At 38.1% G+C, this 23,498-nt stretch overlaps 2 protein-coding genes across 10 annotated transcripts in view; one reads left to right on the forward strand and one right to left on the reverse strand.

Annotated features, from left to right (window-relative positions):
* The window catches only part of CMSS1 (cms1 ribosomal small subunit homolog), a 378,726-nt gene that overhangs the window by 11,637 nt on the left and 343,591 nt on the right, over positions 1-23,498 (forward strand). The window lies entirely within an intron of this gene.
* The window catches only part of FILIP1L (filamin A interacting protein 1 like), a 298,240-nt gene that overhangs the window by 4,553 nt on the left and 270,189 nt on the right, over positions 1-23,498 (reverse strand). For all 7 annotated transcript variants that reach the window (XM_038582573.1, XM_038582572.1, XM_038582576.1 and 4 more), the window contains one exon: positions 16,545-19,320. In XM_038582573.1, coding sequence (XP_038438501.1) covers positions 16,545-19,320 — 2,776 coding nt within the window. The remainder of the gene's footprint in view (positions 1-16,544; positions 19,321-23,498) is intronic.

Genomic DNA, 23,498 nt, shown 5'->3' on the forward strand with positions numbered 1-23,498 from the left:
TTTTGGCAGCAAGGTGAGGTAATATTTTTGGCAATGTCCCTTAGGTAGGAAATTGGACACAGTTGAGAAATGAAGGGACTTCAGATTAGGTTGTATTTGAGATATGAAATGGGACTGTATACTGGGCTTAGATAGGAAAAATTGTGCCTGATTCTATAGACTGTGTGGGAAAGGGGAGATAGGAAGGACAAAAGCTGAAGGAAGATACATTGTGGAGGTAGAATTGTGTTAATATTTGTTCTCTGGTAATAAATATGAAGAGAGAGGAGTTACAGATAGGTTGAATGATCTGAACTGGGGGAGAGGGTTGTGGAGTGTGAAAGAGTGAAAGCTTGATTGAGTTCACATTCACTTAGAAATACACTCTTATTTTCATTTATTAAGGAAAAATACTCTTGGATAAGAGTATTTACTTGTTGGTAAAGAGATGGGGAAAAGTTATCAGCTAACTGTAGTTCTCCCCTTATAATCCACAGCTGGTGGTGATGATTACTTTCCCCCTTTTTGGTTGTATCATCCTTTCTTTTCTATGAGTTCAAAAAGTATAAATCTTTTAAAAATGCATTGCAGTTTTCATCATAGTTACTAATACTGTTTTTATGGGAACCCTTCTTACATTGTTTTTCATTCTACAAAATTTGTTTCCATGTTTTTATTGTACTGATAAAGTGCAGTTAAGTCTCTTTATGTAAATATTTAGTTACTTAAAATGCCCCCTAGCTTTTATAGCAACCATATTTAGATTTTTAAATAAATAGTACATAGACTTAGCTGAAAATATGAATCCTTCAATTAGGGATAAACCATATGGGGAATATACTTTCTTTTGGCACATTTAGTCAGTCTTCTGTATGCCTAGATGCTAGAAGAGGTTTTAGACTTTCTTATATTGTCATTTTAAAAAAAATAATCCTAAACATAGCAAGTGAGATGTTGATACTCTGATATCAGTCTCCTCCTTATCTAAGTGGTATTCCTCATGGTCTCACCATCAGTGCTAAAATGTTCACTCAACATTTTTACCTCTCAAATAAGCAGAACCTTTGTTTGTTTGTTTGTTTGATTTTTAATAATAAAACTCAGTGCCCAGTAAGGGTTTAGTGAGATGGCTTAACCTCAGTGATGACTAAGATAGTAGTTTGGTAGAGTGCTTCAAGATCCCTAAAACTCACAGCCCATGACTCATTCATTTCATTGCTAGGAATCTTTTCTAAGAAATAATCAGATGTAGGCAAGGCCATTCGTTTTTGCATTATTTATAACAAAAGTTTATACTATGTATTGTACTGTAATCACATGGAAGTATTATACTGTCTTGAAATGATGGTTTTGAAAATATAGGAAAAATGCTTATTCAGAAATGTTAAAAGCAGGATTAAAAACTATATACATGCTTTAACTATGTATGTTTGAAGAGAAAATACTAGGAGAAAATATACCAGTGATGTCAGTGGCTAACTGGTTAGTGAAATTATATGTATTTTTTTTTTATTTTTCTTCTATTTCCTTGATTTTCTACAATTAAGTATACAATTAGAAAAAGTAACACTGAGTTATATTAAGAGATAAAAGAAGAAGGAAACAATTAAGACAGCAGAACATTTATGTGAACATCAACCATATTTCCCAAACCATGAGCAGTAGTGGCTGCAGCTGAAATCAGTGATGGACTAATTCAAGTTGACTGATCTTGTCACCACAGCATTAATAATACCCTTTCCAAGATAGGTTTCTGAGATGTCCTTTAACTTTGTCAAGATACAGATTGGTTCCATTGTACAAAAATCTGTTGGAATCCTATTTAAATTGTAGATTCCTGGGCCTTCCCCCTAGAAATTGTAATTCACTTGTCTATGGATGTGCCCAGACATCCTCATTTTTAATAAACTCTCAGGGTGATTCATGTGATGCAGGTGGTCAGCCTGCCATACTTTGAGAAATACTACTATAGTTGAAATTCCTTTAGAAGTAAGCTTTAAGTTTTGGGATGCCTGGCTGACATAGTTGGTGGTGGGTCAGATTCTTGATCTCAGGGTTGTAAGTTTGAGTCCTGCATTGGGTTTACTTAAAAATCACTTAAAAATAAAATCTTAAAGGGGCCTCTGCGTGGCACGGTTAAGTATCCAACTCTTGGTTTCTGCTCAGGTCATGATCTCAGGGTTGTGAGATCCAGTGCCATGTCAGGCTCTGGGCTCAACACAGTCTGTTTGGGTTTTTCTCTCCCTCTGCCCCTTCTAACTCCCTCTCTGCACTCACATACTTTCTCTCCTTCTCTCTAAAATAAATAAATAAATCTTTTTTTTTTTTTTTTTTTTTTTTTTTTTTTTTTTTTTTTAAGATCTTAAAAAAAAAAGGGGGAAGAAGAAATAAGCTTTAAGTTTTCTTTCATCTGGAACTCTGGCCTGCCTGGGTATGAGAGGTTTAATACTAAAGTCCAGGGCTTCATGACTCCAAGGTTTACATCAAAACTACCTGTAGGGCTTTTAAAAGACAGCAGATGCCCACACCCCATCCCATCTTAGAACCTACTGATTCTGATTGTCTAAGAGTGTCGGGTATGGGCATGAGTTTTTAATGAGCACCACAGGTTATTCAGAACTGAAATCCCTGTGATAAACCAATTGGTATGGAACACAATATTGGTGAGGCTTGTTTGTTTTAAGCTATATTGTTATGCTTTGGTGAGGATGATGGTCATTGGTAGGGGTCAGTCACCGAAAAGTTTCTGGACTTCCATTGTTTCTAGATCATTGATGGTGCAAGCTAATTTTGTGTTGTGTTGATAACTCTCATTTCACTACATAGTTTTTACCTCTAGGTGGCAGCAAAGGCCAGTCATTTTATTAGAACAGTCCTAAATGTCTTTCGCAAAATCTTTTAAAAATGATGCTGTGAGTTTTTATTTTTTTCCTGTATGAATTTTATACTTGGACGTATTTAAGTAAATGAGGTATGGAGCTTTGAGATGTGTCATCTCTTGGATCATTTTTTATAGACCATTATGTCAAATAGCTCCAAGAAAGTTTTATCCAAATTTGGAGTGCGTATTTCAAGAGGAATCTCTGCATAGGTCTGTTTTAAGACCACACAGTGAATGCTCTTCTCAGAGTCGGAGGCTCCTGGGTTTCATCAGAAAGCAGATGTCTTGGAGGAGATTAAGCAAGTTGGAAAGCTCATTCATAGAAGAAAAGTTTTTTTTTTTTTTTTTTAATGTTTAGCTCAGTTCAGCATGGAGATTGGGATTTGGAATGGATTATAGGCCTGAAGGATGCCAAATTCAGTGAGGCAGACGCATTGGTTTTATCTAGGGAGCAGTAGAAAGAACAGGAGTATATGTGTGGAATGTATTCACTAAATTCATAAAATGTTGGCTTATCTATAGTTTCTTAAAAGAAACCAAGCAATCTATAAGACTCCTTGGTTACAGCAAGTCATTAAATGGCATTGAGCCTTTGTGACCAAGAGAAGTACAGAAAGGTGAAAATGTTTTCGGTTTTATTTGAAGTCTTAATTATGTAGCCCAGTTTTTACTTGATGCTTGTGCTCTTTCATATTATCATGAAGGACAAACATCTGAAAGCATACCAGAACAAAATCAGCATTTGTGGGGAAGCTATTAGATCCTAGTTAGACAGCTGGAATCAGGATGTTCCCTTTTCTTTAAATGAAATTAATTTTGTAAGTGCTTTGAACTTTTTGGAAATGTATTGGCAACATATTGTCTAAGAAAACAGTGTTCCCTCAGGAGTGTTCTTGACTCCAAGGCCTGCACAGCCCCTCAGTACACTTTAGCTCTAGAGGTTGAAAGGATCAAGGTTCCCAAAGACCTCCTTTCATTTCACTTTGTGGTTATTGGGGTGATGCAGGGAGGGGGCAGATTCAAGGCTGCCTAACTCCCTCAGGGACCCAGCTGTGTTATCAGAATAACAATATTTTGTATTTTTGTTTTTATCTCTTTTTAATGGGAAAGTACACAAGTAATTATGATAGATGTGGTAATGAAAAAGAGGAAATGATAAACTGGAAAAAAAATCTTTGAAATATTTTTGCCTTCATTTCTTTTGTCTTTATATTGTTTGGGAAATCACTACTAATTTGTATAAAGAAAAAAATGGAAATAACAGATAATGAATCTGTCACATAGCCTAGAGTTTCATAAACTGCTTTGGCTTTTTCTCTTGATTTTCTCAGAACCGCCTCCATACAATGAAACTTTACCATTATAGATTTTACAGTTTTATATGGTAAGAGATCTTTCAAAAGGAAACTTAATAGTTGGATTTGCTTATTTCTATTAACCTGTGAGAAAACATTTGGTTTTAAATAGAGTTACAATGCTATGATTTCTATTAAAAAGTTGTCTAGTTTCTGAGGAGGTTAGAGGAAATTGATGCTTTTATTATATAATGTAATATGATTTGTGGTTGTACCTAGTTACATCCCAATCTCTCTGTGGTAATTACACCAGGGGCAGTGAGGACAGTCCAATAATAAACATAGAAATACAGTTTTCAAAAATCCTCCTCAGTTGCTGCCCTTTTTTTAAAAAAAAAAGATTTCATTTATTTATTAATGAGAGAGAGACATAGAGAGAGAGAGAGAGGCAGAGACACAGGCAGAGAGAGAAGCAGGCTCCATGCAGGGAGCCCCGATGTGGGACTTGATCCCAGACACGTAGCATCATATAGAAATAATATGCTAAAAGTAAAGTCAACTAACCTCGAACTGTTGTCTTCCTTGTTTGTCCTCTTTTTCTTTTTTTTTTTTTTAAAGATTTTATTTTTAAGTTATTTCTATGTCCAGTGTGGGGTTCAAACTTACAACCCCGAGATCAAGAGTCGCATTTTCTACTGACTGAGCCAGGCGGGCACTGTCCTCTTTTCTTTTTATTCATCTGTCAGATTTTTTACCTCAGGGTTGTTGGTTTTTTTTTCTTCCCTTTTTCATTTTTCATTATTTGCACCCATTTAAATTTTTTCAGTCGTTTACAGGCTTACATTTTACACCAGGCTTGGATTAGCAGCTAGAGCAGAGGCTGCGATGCCAGATAGACTTGGGTCTGCATTCTGATCTGACACCAGCTAGCTGTGTCCTCAGGCAAGCCATTTACCTGTTCAGACTTCAGTTTCCTCAGCTGTAATCCTTATCTGCGGATTAGAGTACCTACTTGCGTGGTCTTTGGAGAGTAGGAAAGAGCCTGGCCCATCAAAGTTCCATATAAGTGTTTGTTGTTACTTGTGTTAATGTTAACGAACTTTGCCTTTTTCCTTATATCTTTTCTTAAGATGCCTGTTTCTTGATCATAATCATAGTTTTTTTGGTTATTTTATCTTTCTTGTTTTTCTGCCTTACCCTTGTTCTCCCCTCTCCAATTAATTATTGGAGACATGTTAGCAAGCATAGGGGTTGAAGCAGCTGACCAAGCAGTACTGTGCTTACTCGGCCATGTGTCTAACCAATTCTGACCCAGAAAAGGATCCCTTCACATGATCTTTTCCTCCTTTATCCTACTTGGTCTGGTCATCATCTTTCTTTTATAGAGTTTACCTGAAAACATACTATTTCTACTTTTTCCTCTTTTCCTATCTTTTAATTGAAGAATGAAATGAAATCCTTTGCCTGTGACATTTTTGAATTGTGAAAAGAACATATGGGAGCAGACTGTCACCAACAGGTATATTGTTAGTCATGTAAGCCTTTGTTGAACACCTACTACCAGCAGTATTTAAGTCCTGGGTAAGGTAGTACAGTGGTTTTTAAACTTTATAAGCCCAAGAATGGACCAGGCAGATTGTTTAAATGCACATTTCTTACACTGGTTTCCATAGGTCTACGCATGTGGAAATCTGTGGAGTCCTGAGTGATTACATTTGAGAAACATTGATAAAAGACTATAAAAAACATCTAATAATGGATTATTGCTCTCAAGAGATTATAGTATAGGAGGGATAACAAATAATTATAAAAAGAGGCAAAATAAAGTGCTATAGTAGAGGTACAGAAGTATTTTGGGAACTCACAGGAAGATTGTGAAAAATAAGAAAGGTTTTCCAGAGGAATTGGCACTTGAGATAGGAGTAAGATTTCAATAGGAGAAACAAAAAGAGTATTCTAGCCCTAGGAACAGTATGATCAAGATACAAGGCAAGAAAGCTCATTGGAATGTAGGAGGATGGCCAGTACAGTGTTCTGGTGAGGATATAGAGGTTGTCCAGTTTCAAAGGGAGATGAGGTAAGAGATGGAGACCTGATAGAAGGTTTGGACTTTGGATACTCAGTAATGTAAGTGTAAAGTAAGTTCTGTTTTTGGTGGTGGGGGTGGGGTGGGGTGGAGAGGACTGGAGAATTGCCATGATTGGGAAGATATTGTAGGAAGATCACTAACAATGTGAGTGAAGATTGGATTAGAGATGTGAGGAGTAAATGCAATAGATTAACCACTTTACACTACCATCTGTTTAGGGGGGGAGTAACACAAATAAAAGGGGGAGAGCAGAGAAAAATACCAGAGCAAAATGGCTGACTAGATCAGGGCTGTAAGCAGAAAAGTGGAGAATCTCTCCCAGATGTTGAACTTTGGTAACAAGGAAGGTAGTGGACCATGATCAGAAATGAGACAAAAAACAACCCAAAAGCAGCAGTGCAGTGGGGTGTGGGCACGTGCCAAGTTTGACGTGTAGCTGGACCTCCCATGTGGAACTGTTTGGTGGGCACTGAAAATTGGAGATCTTGCCTTGAGAATCATCATGAGAAAAACTGTTGACATCAGTCAAGTGGCTGAGAACCCAAGGGGAAATTTTAATTCCTCTTCACCTGCCAATCTCTTCTACAATAGATACCTTTACATTCCTTTCCCAGGGCCTGAGAGGTGAGTTTCGTTGGGCCCCATCCTGTGCCCACACCCTCCCGCCCTGCCACAAGGCCACCAGTCATACTGATAAGAGTGGAACTAGTTCTGAGAGCAGCCCCCTGTGGAGGCATTTTTTCCCTGTACTTGCACAATGCACAGTGATTGAGTTGTTATCCAGGCACTGATTGGCTAGCAGGGGGAAGGAAATCCTGCTCCTGCCCTCCAGTGACCAGGCTGGCCCTCCGCCGATGTCGGAGCTGAGCAGACAGATTACATGAACTTGTATTCTGAGGGGGAATCCGCCATCCTTGGCGCAGGGGCACTCAGTAATTACAGGATGCCCCCCCCCCCCCCCCAGAGCACATTTCCTTCCTCATTGGCAGCCGGAGAAAACCAGGAGTGGGGGCCATGGTTGATGGGTTGGCTTAAAAAAATAGTAATAATTGTCCATTGTTCTCCCTAGACCTCTCATTACCCTTCTTAGAAGCTAAAATCAGTGGCCCTGGCATTTATATTTTCCAAAATTTTTGAAATAAATATGTATTATTCTTATAATCAGAAAAAAGATGTATATAAAAAGAACTGTGTTGCTTATCTGTGTCACTATGACAGATGTCATCCTTCTTCACTGAGATCCTTTCCCATTGACCTCCTCCTTGTTACCCTGAAGGGATTGTTAGGTGTTTAAATGTTTCTTATGTTATGGGCCTTTAGGGGATCTGTCACAATTTTTAGATAACTCCCCTGTCTATACAACTCTAATTTTTTAAAGCCTCAATACTCACTTTTATTAATGAATTCAGGCAAGAACACCATTAAAAGGCAAAGAACAGAAAAAAAAATAGGTCTTTTTTTTTTAAGAGAAGGAAAAGCAGCCAACTCACTAATAATGGACAGTAATTTGTTCTTGAGGAATTGTGAGTAGTTTGAAGAGTGGCTGCATTGAATCAAGTTTTTTATGCACTTAATTGTTTATGAGAGATGCTTTGAAGACCAATTTGAAGACTTTCTCTAAAATGTCAACTTTATTTGTGATGCTTCCTTGGTTTATAGTTATTTAATCCGGAATTTAGAGCCTGAAAGGTTGAGCTCTAACACTTTTCCCCCTGAGCTGGGGAGATAAACAGAGCTTCCTTTTTTTTTTTTTTTTTTTTCTTTAAGGTGATTTTAGGACCATCATTCTTTCCTTTTAAGTTATGGTGTTGCTTGAGAAATGGAAACGCTAAATCAGGGTAGACCATCCAGGAAGATTTTCTAGTCTTCTGCAAAGGCAGAAGTCCCACTATGTCTGGGCTAAGTTGGTGGTGCTTGTCTTCATGGTGGCTAGACCTTGATCTTTTGATTGGCTTTTCTGGAGGTGTCAGGTCACTACAGCTACCTACTTATAAGCTTTGATGTGCATGGTTGTGATGCTCCTTCTGTGGAGCATTTTTACTTACTTCTGATGCTTTTCTCTCCAGCCACCTCTGAGCCAATCAGGTACATCATAGTCCAAGCTCATTGGGCATGCTTGGCATTTTCCTGAGGAAGAGGAATTGTGCTTCTCTTTGGTCTTGCTTTCTCCCCTGTCCTATCCACAGCACCATCCCCACATCCATCTTCCCCATGCCTGCCCTTTTATGTGAGGCATGGCCACTCACATTCATTCTTTGTTCTTTCCCTAACCATAACCTTAGGGAGATGGGAGGAGAGCTAGATCCCGCTGGACTATGGTGATAACGGAAGGTTTCAAAAAAGGTAGGGCTTGAGCCAGACTTTTCAGTGTGGGTCATTTGATAAGAGAAGAGGAAATTATCCATATAGAACAGTGGGGAGGAGGTGGGGGATAATCCTGTGTATAGTTAGGGGCATTCCAAGTGTTCTGGCTAAAGTGGCAGACATACTGGACAGAGTGCAGGAATGTAACGTTAAGCAACCTGTCTGTGCCCTTAAGTAATGGAGAGGATCAAATGCATTTTATTGTGCTTCCTGCTTGTACTGCAGTAGCCTCTCAGTATGTTGCTCTGGAAAGAGAATGGGACGGTAGAATTAGATTTGTGTTATAATGTCTCATTCTTGTCACATACTAATAGGACAACCTGAAGCAATTTTCCTTACATCTCGGAATTAAATTTTTTTTCTTCTAAAATTGTGATAATATCCACTTTATAGGATTATTGTGAAATAACAGTGTAGAAAGCATTGTTTCCATTATCTCACTACCCAGAAGCCTTTTCTGAAGACATGGAATGCTCCCTAGCATTGCACTCAAGGCCCTTCACAGTCTAATAGGACAGGGCCCTTCAAGCCTCACCCCTGCCCCAATCATGTCAGCTACAGACACACTGTGCTGCTCATTGTTTCTTGAACATTGCTTTCTTCCTCTCCCTCTTGTCCTCATACCTCTGCTTTTGTGGGCACCTCCCTGGAACACCTTTTGTCCTCTCTTTATCCTAGTCTTCTTCATCTCCAAGCTCCTACTCAAATCTCATTTATTTCTGAAACCTAACCCCCAAAACTCACCCCCAGGGAAACCTCCTCCTCTAAATTCCTATAGTACTCACTATCTACAGAATTCTTTCTCTGTGTTGTGCTCTTAACTACCTTCTAAGGTTGCCCTCAACTCCTGCCCTAGATTCTAAATCTTACTTGCATAACTGCCTTGCACAGCAATGAGTAATATTAGGTGCTTTATAAATATTTTTTTGTTCAGGGACACCTGGGTGGTTCAGCAGTTGAGCACCTTGCCTTCGGCCCAGGGCATGATCCTGGAGTCCCACGTCGGCTCCCTGCGTGCACCCTGCTTCTCCCTGTGCCTAGTCTCTGCCTCTCTCTCTCTCTCTCTCTCATGAATAAATAAATAAAATCTTTAAAAAAATTTTTTTAGTTCATTCTTGTAGGTGATTTGTTGAAGAATGAAGAAAGCTTGTATTCTAATAGAAGATATTTGTGTCTCTGGTAGGTTATAAGCTACTACAGAGGGAATTGAAATTTCTCAGAGAAGACTCTTTGGAAAGCTACACAGTAAAGGGTTATCTCTTAAGTCCTTAGGAATCTTCCTGAAACCCATTTTTCACCCACTAAGGCAAATGTGGTTGGTTTTCTAGACTTCTTTACTTCTCCTGAAAACATGTGAGAAATGGAAAGCTCATCTGAAAACTCTAGAATACTGTATTGAAAGAAACAAAAGTACAGGGTATTAACACAAACATAAATGTTCAAATACACACGTGTTTTGATCCAATCTGTCAAGTTATTGGAAACAATCCTTATGTAACTGAAGTCTTCAGTGCAGATTTTTTTTAAGTTGCTTTGAGGCTTATATTTAGTCAGATTCAAGATTTTCATCTCTAAAAACCAGACATAAGACTTTTCAAATGAGCTGTCAATTTTTTCCCACAACAAGTAATGTAAAAGAGGAACTGGCTTATAGTTAGTCCATCTCTCTAATGCAGTGGTTCTTAAATGGAGCTGATTTTACCCCCCAGAGAACATTTGGCTGTGCCAGGAGCCATTTTTGTTTGTCACAGTTGGGGGATGCTACTTGGCATCTAGTGGGTAGAAGCCAAGAATGCTCTTAGACATTCTAGAGTGCATAGGACAGCTTTCCATAACAAGGAATCATCGATCCAAGCTGTTAATAGTCCTGGGGTTGAGAAACTTTGCTTTCATAAGAAGAGAGCTGTTATATTGAGGATTAAAAGGCTAATTCATAGAATCTTAAAGAGAAAAACACATCTTTGGAGACCATCTAGTAGTTAAGACACCTACAAGTAGGAAAATGAAGAAGAATAAATTTAATTTCTGAAAGGAAACTGATGCAGATAATCAGTTTGTTTATTTACGCCCAACATTATTTCCCAAAGGAATTTTAAGCAATTCAAGAAGGGTGTTAAGGGCAGCATGGGTAGCTCAGCAGTTTAGCGCCACCTTCAGCCTGGGGTATGATCCTGGAGACCTGGGATCAATTCCCACATCGGGCTCCCTGCATGGAGCCTGCTTCTCCCTCTCTCTCTCTCTCTCTCTCTCTCTCTCTCCCTGTTTGTCTCATAAATAAATTTTTTTAAAAATCTAAAAAAAAAAAAAAGGTATTAAGACTTGGAGAGAATTCAGAAATCACTGGAAGTTAGAACTAGATATCATCTTAGAGATCACCAAGTCCAGTTCTATTTATTTCACAAAAATTAGATGACTTTTCTAGGATACACAGCTGACTAGGAAAGGCATGAACTGAAACCTGATCTTCTGTTTCCTGGCCTCATGTGTTCCCTTCCACCCCATTACTCCACTTACCTAAATCTTTCATTGGTCAATTTCAAATTTCAATTGCTCTGTGAAGCCTTGTTAATCTACTGTAGTCTTGCTTAATCTCTAGTTTAATATATGGATTTAGTTCGCTACTTGTTTGTTGTCTAATACTCTTCTGTTTCTTGCCTCCTTTCCTTCCTCAAACTCTTTAAGGACAGTGAATCTTTTGTCTCCATACCTGCCCCGTGTTGGATAGAAGGTAGGCAGTTCAATATGTCATGATCGGTGGATTAACCAGTTGTGTCCATGTGGTGCTTTGAAGAGAAGATACCATGTATGTCCTTGAGAAATATGAGTGGCATGTTAGTGAACCCATTCCACCTTTACAGGCCTAAGGAATGCAGAGTGAGACAGCCTTTGTAGGTCTGTAGGACTTGTATACATCCCTACTTATGCAAAGATGACTAGGCTTTCAAAAGCAAAACAGAACTCAAGGGGAAAAAAAAATCCTAGGTAATGTTACAAAAATATCATACAGGACCATTTGGCTATGGGGGAAAAAGGAACTTACTAAAATAAGAAAACTAAAAAAGCTTTCAAAGCCTGCCTTAATTAATTGGAGAAATTTTATTTCTCTTGATCAGTAATTTTATTTTCAAAAAACAAGTAAACTTTAAAATGAAGCCACAAGTAAAGATTATCCCTAGGATAGCTGACTGTAGCCCAGGGTACATTTTTATGTCACCATTTTAAGTGTAAAAACTGGTGTCCTGAAGGAATGTTGACAGATTTATATGTGCTCCTATATGAACAGTGTTAAAATTCACTATCAAGTGATAAAGTACTTAGAAGTGTTGGCCAGTTAACTGGCTGGGCTCCCCTAGGGATTCCTTACCCTGCAGTGTTGCTTTCGGGGATGCCCACTCTGATACATTTCACTGCACAGTGGAAGGTCCATCAGTTGGAAAGGAAAGCATTTGGAGTTTAAACGAAAATGAATTTAAAGGGGTTTAAGGTTGGGGACTTTGTTGAACCACTTATCTTCCTTGCTCTTTCTTGGCATTTGCTTCATTGTGGCCTAAGGTGAATGGAGTCCTTTGTTTTGGTTCATCCAAACTGCTCTCTTTAATGTGTGTTCTGGACCATTCCCAAGAAATGCTGTAGGGTTATTGAGGGCCTGGGATCTGAGGGAGAAACAGCTTGTAGGTGTCAGACAGCCTGCTACTGCTCAGCTAAAGATTCAGGCACACATGCTTTGCTGCAGTTGTAAAACTAGGAACCTTCCCACCTTATAAAGTGGTAGTTTTAAGTATTTCTTCTGAATAAAAAAAAACCTGATGAATGAGCTTTCTATTTGTCATGCCAGCCACCAGAGGGCAGAATAGTCACACTTCCTTGGACAGGTGTAATTCTGATAGAGCAGGACTCCCGTCCAAACACACTTGCTATTGTTTATCAATATAGGAATTTCTAAAACAGTGGAATTCCTACTTTAGGATGCCTGCTAAACAGCAGAGGAATTTGTTGAATGCGCAGCTTCCTGGGCCCTACCCTCAGAGATCATCAAGTCCAGTTCTCTTTATTTCACAAAAATTAGATGACTTTTCTAGGATACATACATGTATCCAATATACACGTGTGTTGGATTTTTCTTTGAGAAACACAGATCTTAATGTTTTGGGAATGAATTTTTGCCTGATTGTGTATTCTCTTAGGATTGCAAAGCAAAATGATTTTTAGAGGGGAAAAACAATAACAGAAACCAAGGTATAGAGAAACTGGAATGCTGTTAAAGATCTTTCCCTGCCTTTGTCTACTAAGTTTCAAAGAAGACTCACTCTGTAAAGATTCAGAATCAAAGAAGCCACCGAAAACATGTTTTTGTCTGGAGTTCTACTTCAGTCAGTAATGATCATCAAATGCTTAGGCTTCAAGTCTAAGAATTTTTAAATTAAATATCCCTTTTATGACCATCTTATAGTGCTACCTAATTTTATCCTTTGAGTGTCATGAAGACCCCAAACCTAATGTCTTGGCATTGTGCAGTGTAGTTGTGGAGACCTTCTGAGTAGATTTATGTAATCCTGTCATCATCTTGAATATATAGATAGAAAAAATATATAGAGAGAGACTTTCCTTTATATGTAAAAATCCAGCTATAGTAATGTACAATCTCCTAGTAAGGGTGATGATTTAATTTTTGCTCCCAAGGAACAGAGGCATCCTCCAGGAAAGTTTTGCCACTGTTCTTAAAAGAATACGGAAAATCATTTAAATCTATGATAGGATGCTGCAGTTTAAAAAATTAAAGAGATAGGGGAACTGAGTAAAATGAAAATTGTTTCTGAAGCTGGCACTTCAGATGAAATGAAAGGAAGATATTTTATCAGATGTGTATAAAAACTATCTTCTGTGAGTCTCTAATGGGCTTCCCTCTTCCAAAGATACAAACCTCCACCCTCATGTATCTCATACGAAGATTTTCCAGTGTTACTTCCTCTTTCCTAGCTTTCAAGGATCTTCTGTGATTATATACAAATGAAAAAGAAGGTTCTGTAAACTTTCAAACACACACATGAATGTAAAAATTTAATTTTGAAACTAAGGACCAAAAATATAGAATTTGTGAATGGGAAGATGCTTTTTTTCAGAATTGATGCTGTCTTTACCATAAATTTTATTTTATTTTTCTTAAGGATTTTATTTATTCAGAGAGAGGCAGAGACACAGGCCGAAGGAGAAACGGGCTCCTCGCAGGGAGCCCGATATGGGACTCGATCCCGGACCCTGGGATCACACCCTGAGCCGAAGACAGACGCTCAACTACTGAGCCACCCAGGCATCTCAACCATAAATTTTAATTAGTAACACTTTTAATAATCTATATATGTTATTAATATGACAGTGTTCCTAAATTCTGATGCTGATATGAATTACCATACTGAAGTAACCTTCCCAGTAGAGGAACCTCTAAAAAAGGTTTAGTTCCTTGAAAGTCCAGTAAACTTCTAGTAATGTTAATCACTTGGGATGCCTATTTATAGCTAAGATCTAGAGCAGATGATGAAATGAGATTTTGTGCATTATAATCATGGAGCACAGGTCCTGTGGTGTTAACTTTATTGTAGAGAATTGTTCTGGCTCACGTGAGAAATTGAATCCTTACTAAATGGATGAGCTATTGAGCCCAGAGTTTTTCAAACTCTTAGTTTACAGATGTGCCAGGAATAGATATCTCCTCAGCAGTTGGGGCAGAATATTTTCTCTTTGTGCTATTGTGTGAAAAAGGTTGGGAAGCACTGCAGAGACCTTGTTCTTTGATTCTTTCTAGTTTCTGTCACACTCTAAAACGTTATGTGTACCCTCTCTTGATTATTATTTAGAAAAGCATCTTAAGCAGCAGCATTATCAATGTCTACTTTAAAATATGTTAAATTATGTAGTTTCTTCTAAAGTTCTAGCCCAAGGTGACTTAAAAATAGTGTTGGGGTGCCTGGGTGGCTCAGCTGGTTAAGCATCTGCCTTCAGCTCACGTCCTGATCTCAGGGTCCTGGGATCAAGCCCTGTGTCAGGGTCCCTGCCCAGTGGGCAGTATGCTTCTCCCTCCCCCTCTGCTGCTTACCAGCCCCTGCTCCACCTTGCTCATACTCTTTCTCTCAAATAAATAAATAAAATTTAAAAAATAGTTTTGAAAAACATTTAGACCATCATGTATTTTGTAATACAGTTGGGTCACTGCCAATTCCCAAGATAAATGTGTTTAAACAGAAGCTTTCTCATTCATCACCAGCCTCAGCTTTCATCCCAATTTATTTAATGATGATGCAAGCCCATTGCATTGGTGTTGCAGTTCATCACCATGGAAGTGTTTCTGTCAACAAATCCTCGCTTTGCTATCATGAAATTGATTTTGCAGGGAAAAGGAGGATAATCGTGGAAGATTTCTTTTACTTCTAAAAAGATCTTCAGTTTGCCTGGGTGTCTAAATGAATTGTGTTTAAAATCAGTAATTGGCAGGAAAACTGACCAAACTAAATTAACAGTTATGGGGTTGGAAAAGGGAAACTAGTAATGAGCTACTTTGTCTGAATTTATCTTTTTAATGTGACTTGGGGACCAGAGTATTTAAAATACATTCCTCTGAAAAGTGTTGTTCTCTGCTGTGGAAAGATAGATCATTCTCAAAGAGTCCTAATAAGGTAGGTATCAGAATTCTTAGGATGCCTTGGTTAAGTTTTTCTCACTTACCTTGTAAATGGCATAACAATAATCACAGAAGAAACTTTCCTCAACCAAGATAATGTATGATTTTTTTTAAATATGCCTTTTCTGTAACTTGTGTTTGTAACTATTTTTAGCTTTTATTTGCTTGTTTAGAGGTTGGAGAAAAAATGCAATTACCTTGCAAGCTTCTGAATATAGCCAATTTACAAGCAAGGTAGGAAACACCTACCTTAAATAATTCAAACTGTTTTGGGATTCAGATAAGAAAGAAAAACAAGAATGACATTTTTTTGCTTTGAAGCAGTATTCAAGAGCATATATCATAGTGGCTGATTTCAGGTTTGGATGCAAATATATTTGTTCTATAGGGGTTTTCACTACAGTAGAAATACAGTCAACTCTTGATTGTCAGGGTAACTTGTGTTTTAAAATATGCTTTTTCTCGCTTACTATCACATTTCAAAGCTTTTTACTTTCACCATCAGCTTGTATGTGCTTATAAAAGCAAATTATTTAATATTTTTTATTCACTTGGTGTCAGTAAACATTTATTAAGTTTTCAACATGTGCTAAGCACTTTGCTGGGCACCAGGGATACTGAGATACATCTCAAGCAGGAAGTTAACTTTGCTCCTGAGAGATCTTATAGTTCATTTTAAAATCAAAGAGACATAAATTTTATTTGAACCACTTCCTCTTCCTCTAATAACATGTGATCAGAAGTTGACTGTAAATGGGAAGTGGGACGTAGGTCCTCCTTGCTTTCAAGGAAGAATTAATAGACCTTCTGAACAGGAAATAAAATTATATTATACATGCAAAAATGTAACACAGAATGACCAAAAAAAAAAAAAAATTCAGCAAGCAATGATAAAAATAACAAATTATTTACTGCTTAAAATGTTAAAGTATTTCATCAAGACAAGTTGCAGTGAAATTAATGTGAGTTATGGAAAATGAAATACATAAAGATGTATTTATACAAGTGCAGACTAAATATTTTCCATACAGGTATGTAAATGAAAAGATATACAGTAAGTGCACACTTGATATGACTGTTGCAGGCAACACTTAGTTAGTTTCAGATACTCTTGGATAGTTCATGCACAAACCTTCCCAAAGTACAAGTTCAGTCAGTCTTTTGGGGGATGTGGAGGGATAATTAAAAAGGATTGAGTTCCTTGCAATAATATCACAATAGACTGGATGAGGGTGAGAGTCGTCAGTTATATATGTTACTTACTGTAATTTGTGATTGTCGAGGAAGAGGTGTGGCTGTTGGTGTGATAGTAATACTGCTGGTGACTTTATTGGTGGTTTTGTTTAGTGCCCCATTAGTTAAGCCTTGAGTTCGGTTATCCTGTGGTGGTGTTGAAGGGCTGGCAGGTCTCACGGGGCTGGCTACAGCTTGCATGTAAGGACTTCCTAAGTGAATGTGGATTTTATTATCCTCAGTAGTTATCACACTTGAACTATTGCTGTTTGAACGTTGAAACTGCCATGATGACTGTCGGTCAGGGGAGACTCTGAAAATCGCATGCTTGGCACTGATTTCTATTGGCTCTGGGGAACGTCCCTGCTCAGGAGAGCCTGCTGAACCAGTCATAGCCAAAACCTGAATAGGTGACATTGTCCTTTCTGGAGTTATAGAACCACAAGACTCTGGGGTCTGTGCTCTGGCAAAGGTTGCCATGGTAATTGGGGACATGCTTTGCTCTAAATTCATGAGGCCTTCAGCAGAGGTTTTGGATTTCACCGGTGTTATGGAGGCATTTTGGAGGATGGTTATCCTTTGCTTTGGGGTACCACAGTTTGGTATCACTGCAGTACTTGTGTAAGAGTGAGGACTCTCTGTGGTCGGACTTGTGATTTCAAGAGTGGCTGTGTTTTGGACATGGTCTGGAGTAACTTTTATATGAAGTGGCTGCCCAGGTGTGTGGCTTAGAACTAGATCTCCAGGCTGCATGAAGTTTCCATTGGGCTTAGTTTGTATTTTTCCATTCTGAGGATGGCTCTCCTTAGATTTCATCCAGGGAATCCATAGTTTCCTGTTAACAGGACAGGGAGTAGATGAATTGCATTTGAAGGACAGCACCGATTCCTCGTCATTAGGGTCTTCATCCTGGTCCTCAGTCTCCTCATACAACTGACCATTGATGACTGCTCGTTCCAGAGGAATGAGACTCTTGTAATCGGGTGGCTCATTGTCTACTACTTCTGTCTGAACTTCTTTAGAAAATACTTGAGGGTCAGAGATGATTCTTCCATTGAGACTAGGCCGGAGGCTCTTACTAAAATGCCGGTACCTCTCTAACTCTTTAGTGAGGTTTTCTATCTCTCTTCCTAAATCTCTGTTCCTGTTTTCTTGTTGATTGAGTTTCTTTTGCAGAACTGAATGATCTCCCTGGAGATGACATATCAGGTCCTCAGTTGCCATATATTCATGAATTTTCTCTTTCAGTGCGTCCACTTCTCTTGAGAGGTGCCCTGATTTAGCTTCTTCTTCTTGAAGCCTTTTGAAAAGCCATTGTTCATGGCTGGACTCTGTCTTTTCTGCTAACTTGTACTTATCAAGTTCCATTTTAACATGTTCCAGCTCTTCAGATAAAAATTGAGCTTTATCTCGCTCATTAGCATACTTTCGTTCTAGAGTCTCATACTCATCTTCTGTTTTCATAAGGTCATCCTCAATGGCTTTCATATCCTTTAACTTCAGTCTCAGTCTTTCCACTTCTTGGGAGAGCTCTTTAATCTTATTGTTTTCATGGTGTAATGCTATTGTGGACTTACTAGAATCTTGATTTAATTTGTTTTTTAGGAAATCTTTCTCAATTGCTTCCAATGATTGAAGCCTGTTTTTCAACATATTAACTTTGGACAAGAGATCATTTCCTTTCTCTTCTTCTGCTTTCAGTTTGTTCTTTAGATCATCTCTCTCCTTGGTGACACTGTACATTTTTTCTTCCACATCAGTCTTGGACTTCAGTGCCCTTTTTGTTTCTTCAATTAACTTCTCTGTAACTGTTGTCACTTTATTTTGCTCCATTTGAAGCTGAGAAGAAGCAGCTTGTAACTTATCTTCAGTTTGCTTTAATTTTTCACTCATTGTTTTCCTTTCATCTACCAGCATCACAGTTAATGTTTTCAGTTTAGTTAAGTCCTCTTTTAGGGTGAATTCTGTCTTTTCCAGCCGACTTTCAATGGCTTCTAGCTCTTTGATCCTGACTTTTAAACTTTCCAGTTCTTGAGACAACTGCTTTGTGGTCATCCTTTCTTTTTCTAAATTGCATTTCAGAGAGTAACATTCTTGTTTGCTCTTGTTGAAGGCATCTTCTAATTTGTCCAGAGCCATAATCCTTTTATTGAGTTTTTCAACCTCAAGTTTGAAGTCTTTACTCTGTGATGTTTCCTTTTCGAGCCTCTTATTGAGATCTCTGCACTGTTCCTCCATTTTTATGAGTTCCTCATCCTTCCCTTCCATTTCTAGTACCCGTTTCCTGAGCTCCTCCACCTCAGCCATGATTCCACAGTTTCCATAGTCTCCCTTGTTGATTTTTTCTTTTATATCTTGCAGCTCCTCTTCTGCTTTTCGTAAAGACCTGTTTGTCTCTTCTAACTCATCAATTTGCCGGCTGAGTGCTGCCAGCTTTTGTCGAAGCTGGCGATTTTGGCTGTCCTCATTGGTGAGCTTTGCCATAATTGTTTCTTGGTTCTGGTGAAACTTTGTGGTTTGTGTTTGCAGTTCTTTCTCTAGTCTGGTTGCCTTCTGCTCTTCTTCCTGAACTCTGGTTTCAGCAAGGGCTAGTTTAGCATGTGTTTCCTTCGCACTTGTGGTTAGGTCTTGGATTTTCTGTCTTTGAAGGGCAAGCTGTGCTGTCAGCCTTTGTTGTTCGTCCACCACCATCAAAGCAAAAGACTTTAGTTTGGTCAGCTCCTCTTTCAGGGCGGTGACCCTCTTTTCCTTTTCTTGTTCCTTCTTCTCCTGGGACTTGGTTTCTTGGTCAATCAGCCTTTTTAATCTGAAAAATACAATAATGCATTCTATTTTGTGATTGGTGCTTTAGCAACTTATCAGCTGTGATTAAATATTTGTGTAATTTAAAAATATTTATCAGCTATACAGAATATGGAAAGGAATTCCTGAATTTGACTGGAAAGGAAAATCTTGATAAACAGTTATCTTGCTTTTTTTGCACTCACTACTCCCTCTCTCCCATCCCTTAGTGGAAGAATAAAGACAAAAATAATTGGTTTAAATTGCTTGTGTAACAGAACCAGTAGACAGTCTACCCTGAATGAAAGCTGTAAAAACAGAGTTTCAAGGTGACCTGACCTGGCTTCAATACTGGCCTTACTCTACCAGCTGATTAACCTGGATAGTTTTAGCATCCTTGAGCTTCAGTTTCCCAATAATGAAAAATGGAGGCAATAATTATATTATCTCTGGCCATTTCTGAAAATTAAATGAGATAATTCATCTGAGATTCTCTTAATGCTGGCATATAGTAAGCATTTTTTTTAAATTTTTTTTATAGTAAGCATTTGATAAGAGTTATTGCTGTTGTCTTTTCTTATTAATGTGGTTATAGTTACATTTATAAAATGTTTTGCTTGTACCATTATAATATGTGACACATTAAGTTTGGTGCTCAATTTATTGATTCTCAAGTTAAAATTTTATTCGCATTGCTGCTTAGAAGTTATACACTTCACTGATGGACCTTTCTGCCAATTAAAATCTGGTTTACACTAGCATAACATTGTGCCAGGACTCCATCACTTCACATAAACACATAAACATATCCCCATAGTGACTAGCAGTTGAATGCGATGAATTGAGAGATATATGAAGGGGTTTAGAGTTTTCACAACATACTGGAAGAGCACAGAGTTTGAAAAAGGAAAAGGAGTTTATTGATTAGAGTCAGATGCTAGAAATGAGGAAGAAAAACTCTACTATCAGGAACATAATAGTTCCCTTGTAAGTGATGATTCTATTATAATGTTACTTTTTTCTTTTGCGTTTTAAATTTGTTGGCATAAGGGATGTCATTTTACATTCAGTATAAATTATCTTTTCCACACACGTTTCTTCTCAGCAATGAGGTCATAGCTTTAAATTTGTGGCACTCTTAATTACATTGGGAATGGGCTGATTATAGAGGATGTAATTACAGCTTTGCAGTATTGTTATACAGAAGCTAAAATAGAATGGAATCCCTGAAGAATTGAACTAAAGGACTTGTCATGGTTGAAAAGTTATATTTGTTTTCTGATCAAGCATAAAGAGTTGATAATATTATATCTTTTCTATTAGGAATGAATTAATTATCCAATACATGTCTTTAATCCTTGCCATAAAACTTTGTTTTTGAAAGTTGTTTAAGGATTTGTAAGGACATTTTAAAAGGAAACTAATTTGGAAGAGTCTTCTTGGAAAAGTCTTTCTTGAAATCCTAATCTGCTCTTTTCTTTAATTACACCACATCAGACGAACATGTTTAAAATAATTGTATAATGTAAGAATTCCCACATTTTTTTGTGGGGAGGATCCACTTTTATTTTTTCCTATTCTAAGAACCTGACAGGAGGCTGGCCCAAGGGCTGCAGCCTGTAAAATTCTAAAGAAGCTGAGCTGGATGCTGGGGTGGGGTTGATGATGATCTCATCCACAGTCTTGGCAAGAGGCTTGCCCATGGCTTCTGGCTCTTTCCAACTCCCTATTTGAGACACCTGACAAGAGAAAGATGGCATCTCCTTCCTTGAATGGTCATGAGACTTCACAACCCACTGGTAGATATGTCCACAGGCAAACTGCTTTGGTGGTGAAATAGTTACAGAAACTTTGGCAAAGTACTTCTTCGTCCCACCTTAGCATTAGAATCTTATTTAACAATTTGCTGAGCATAACTGCAGTGAAATAGTTTCCCCTCTTTACATCACAGTTCTTAGACTTTAACTAGAGAACTGTTTCACAAAAACTTTTCAGGATTTTTTTTCAACTTATTAAATAATACCATGTGCTATTTCATTTTCAGGAGAAGGACATGTATTTTCTTAGGATATAAAAGAAGGAAGATTGTTTTGCAATGTAATGAGAAAAGCATTAAAACTGGTGATTAGTGAATCTTGGCAGAGCTCTAACTGGCAAAAAAAGATTTTGAAAAAGTTTAAATTGTTTCCACTTTGTTCATTGTTTTTGGCAGCAAGCATGATGCATCTTTTTCATCATGGTTGCAAGGTCGTGTATCTTTTTGATGGTTTCTGGAAATCAGCTGGCATCTCCTCTGTTTCCAAGCCCCATTTTACAGGGTAGGCACATAAAACTGACAATTTGAGTACATTTGCTCTTAGCAATGTACTACTAGTTTCCTAACAACCTGCTATTTCCCTGGCCAGTCCCATGAGCGAGCATACCATAAGACAGTCAACAGGCTAGTCAGGTAAGGCCTGTCAGGGAGGGAAATCGGAGTTTATATGCAGAAAGAGTTATACTCCCAGCCATCAGCTCAGGAGTTTAGAACCCACAACCAGTGAGAACTGAGGATAGAGAGAGGCCCTGAGAGAACCTTCTCAGAGCCAGTTTGGTGCCTATAATGCTATTACACTCTGTGTGTGTGTGTGTGTGTGTGTGTGTGAGAGAGAGAGAGAGAGAGAATTAGAATTAGAGGGGACAGGCTGATTATTCTACTGAATTGGAATTAGCATTTCTGGTAGAGTCAAAGGGCTTACCGTAAATCATTCACTATTTCTTGCCTTATATCCCAAAGCATTTGAAGGTTTGAATTTGAGGTTCCTTTATGGACTTAAAAAAAGCATTTCTATGCAAATTAGCAGGTCCTTACAGGATTTGAAGCTGCAAGCCTGGCTTGTACAAAGTGCCCTAAAGAAACTAATTGTCACACTGCTAATTACTGATGTAGGGATTTGTACATGTATGTGTGTGTATATATGTCTTTTCTTCTTTCAAATGTATATGAATAGTTTTAGCAAATATTTGCTATTGACTATTTTAGACATTCGAGGTCCACAAGCATGTATCCAAAACTTTTGAATGCCAAATGTTTTTAAAATTGTAGTTTTTCAAATTTTAGAAAGGCAGTAAGGAGCATCTATCATATATAACAGCTCCAGCAAGGCCTGTGGCACCACCTCCTAAGCATACCTCTGAATACTTCTGCAGTGAACCATATGAATAGTTACACTGAGTGGGATAATTAAGTAATAAATAGCCTCACATCTATTCAGACTTTGCTGCCAGATGATGTATTCAGATAAGAAGTTTGGCCACAGTTTAGAAAATAAAATTGCATAGTTCTTAGATTTTTGAAATTGCAGACAAGGGATTGTGGATATGGAAAATGAAGGTATAGACTATTGTTGTCTTTTGGGTAAGGAGGATATGAATTAAGGGTCCTAAGCTTGCTTTCTTCTTTAGTTGGATTGGGTTTTAAATGAAAATAGTACCTTAATTTTCTGTCTCCATTACTTTTCTTTGCTTAATAAGGTTTTAGGCAGTGATGCTGACTGATTTTATATGCTAATACAGATTGTCATTGATTCTGGGTTTGCTAGCGAAAGTAGATAAATGATTTTGAGCATTTAACTGGAGTACACGTAATCTTGAAAGCTGCATAGAGGGGCATCTGGGAGGCTCAGTTGGTTAAGCAGCTGCCTTTGGCTCAGGTCAGGATCTTGGAGTCCTGAGTCAGGTCCCCAGCTCAGTGGGGAATCGGCTTCTCTCTCTGCCCCTCACCCTGCTTGTGGTCTCTCTCTCTCTCTCTCTCTTTTGCCCATTCTCTCAAGTAAATAAATCTTAAAAAAGAAAGAAAAGAAAAGAAAGGAAAGGAAAGGAAAAAAAAGAAAAGAAAAGAAAAAAGCTTCATAGATCTTGAGATGCAGAATGTTCAGATAAAAAATTCATCCCCTTGGAACTGTGTAGTCAAATTACTGCTCCTATTTTCATGAATAGTTCCAATTAAACACCTATTTATGCTGGGATGTTTGCATAATCTATGCTAGGATTTCTCTAACCTCAGCACTATTAGCAGTTTGAGCCAACTGATTCTTTGTTGTGGGGGCTGTGCATTGTAAAATGTTTAGCAGTATCTTTGGTGTCAACCCACTAGATGCCAGTAGCTGCCCTCCTCTCCACACTTGTGACAACCAAAAAACGTCTCTAGACACGCCCAGTGTC

The sequence above is a fragment of the Canis lupus genome, chromosome 33, assembly GCF_011100685.1.
Source record: "Canis lupus familiaris isolate Mischka breed German Shepherd chromosome 33, alternate assembly UU_Cfam_GSD_1.0, whole genome shotgun sequence".
Taxonomy (NCBI): domain Eukaryota; kingdom Metazoa; phylum Chordata; class Mammalia; order Carnivora; family Canidae; genus Canis; species Canis lupus.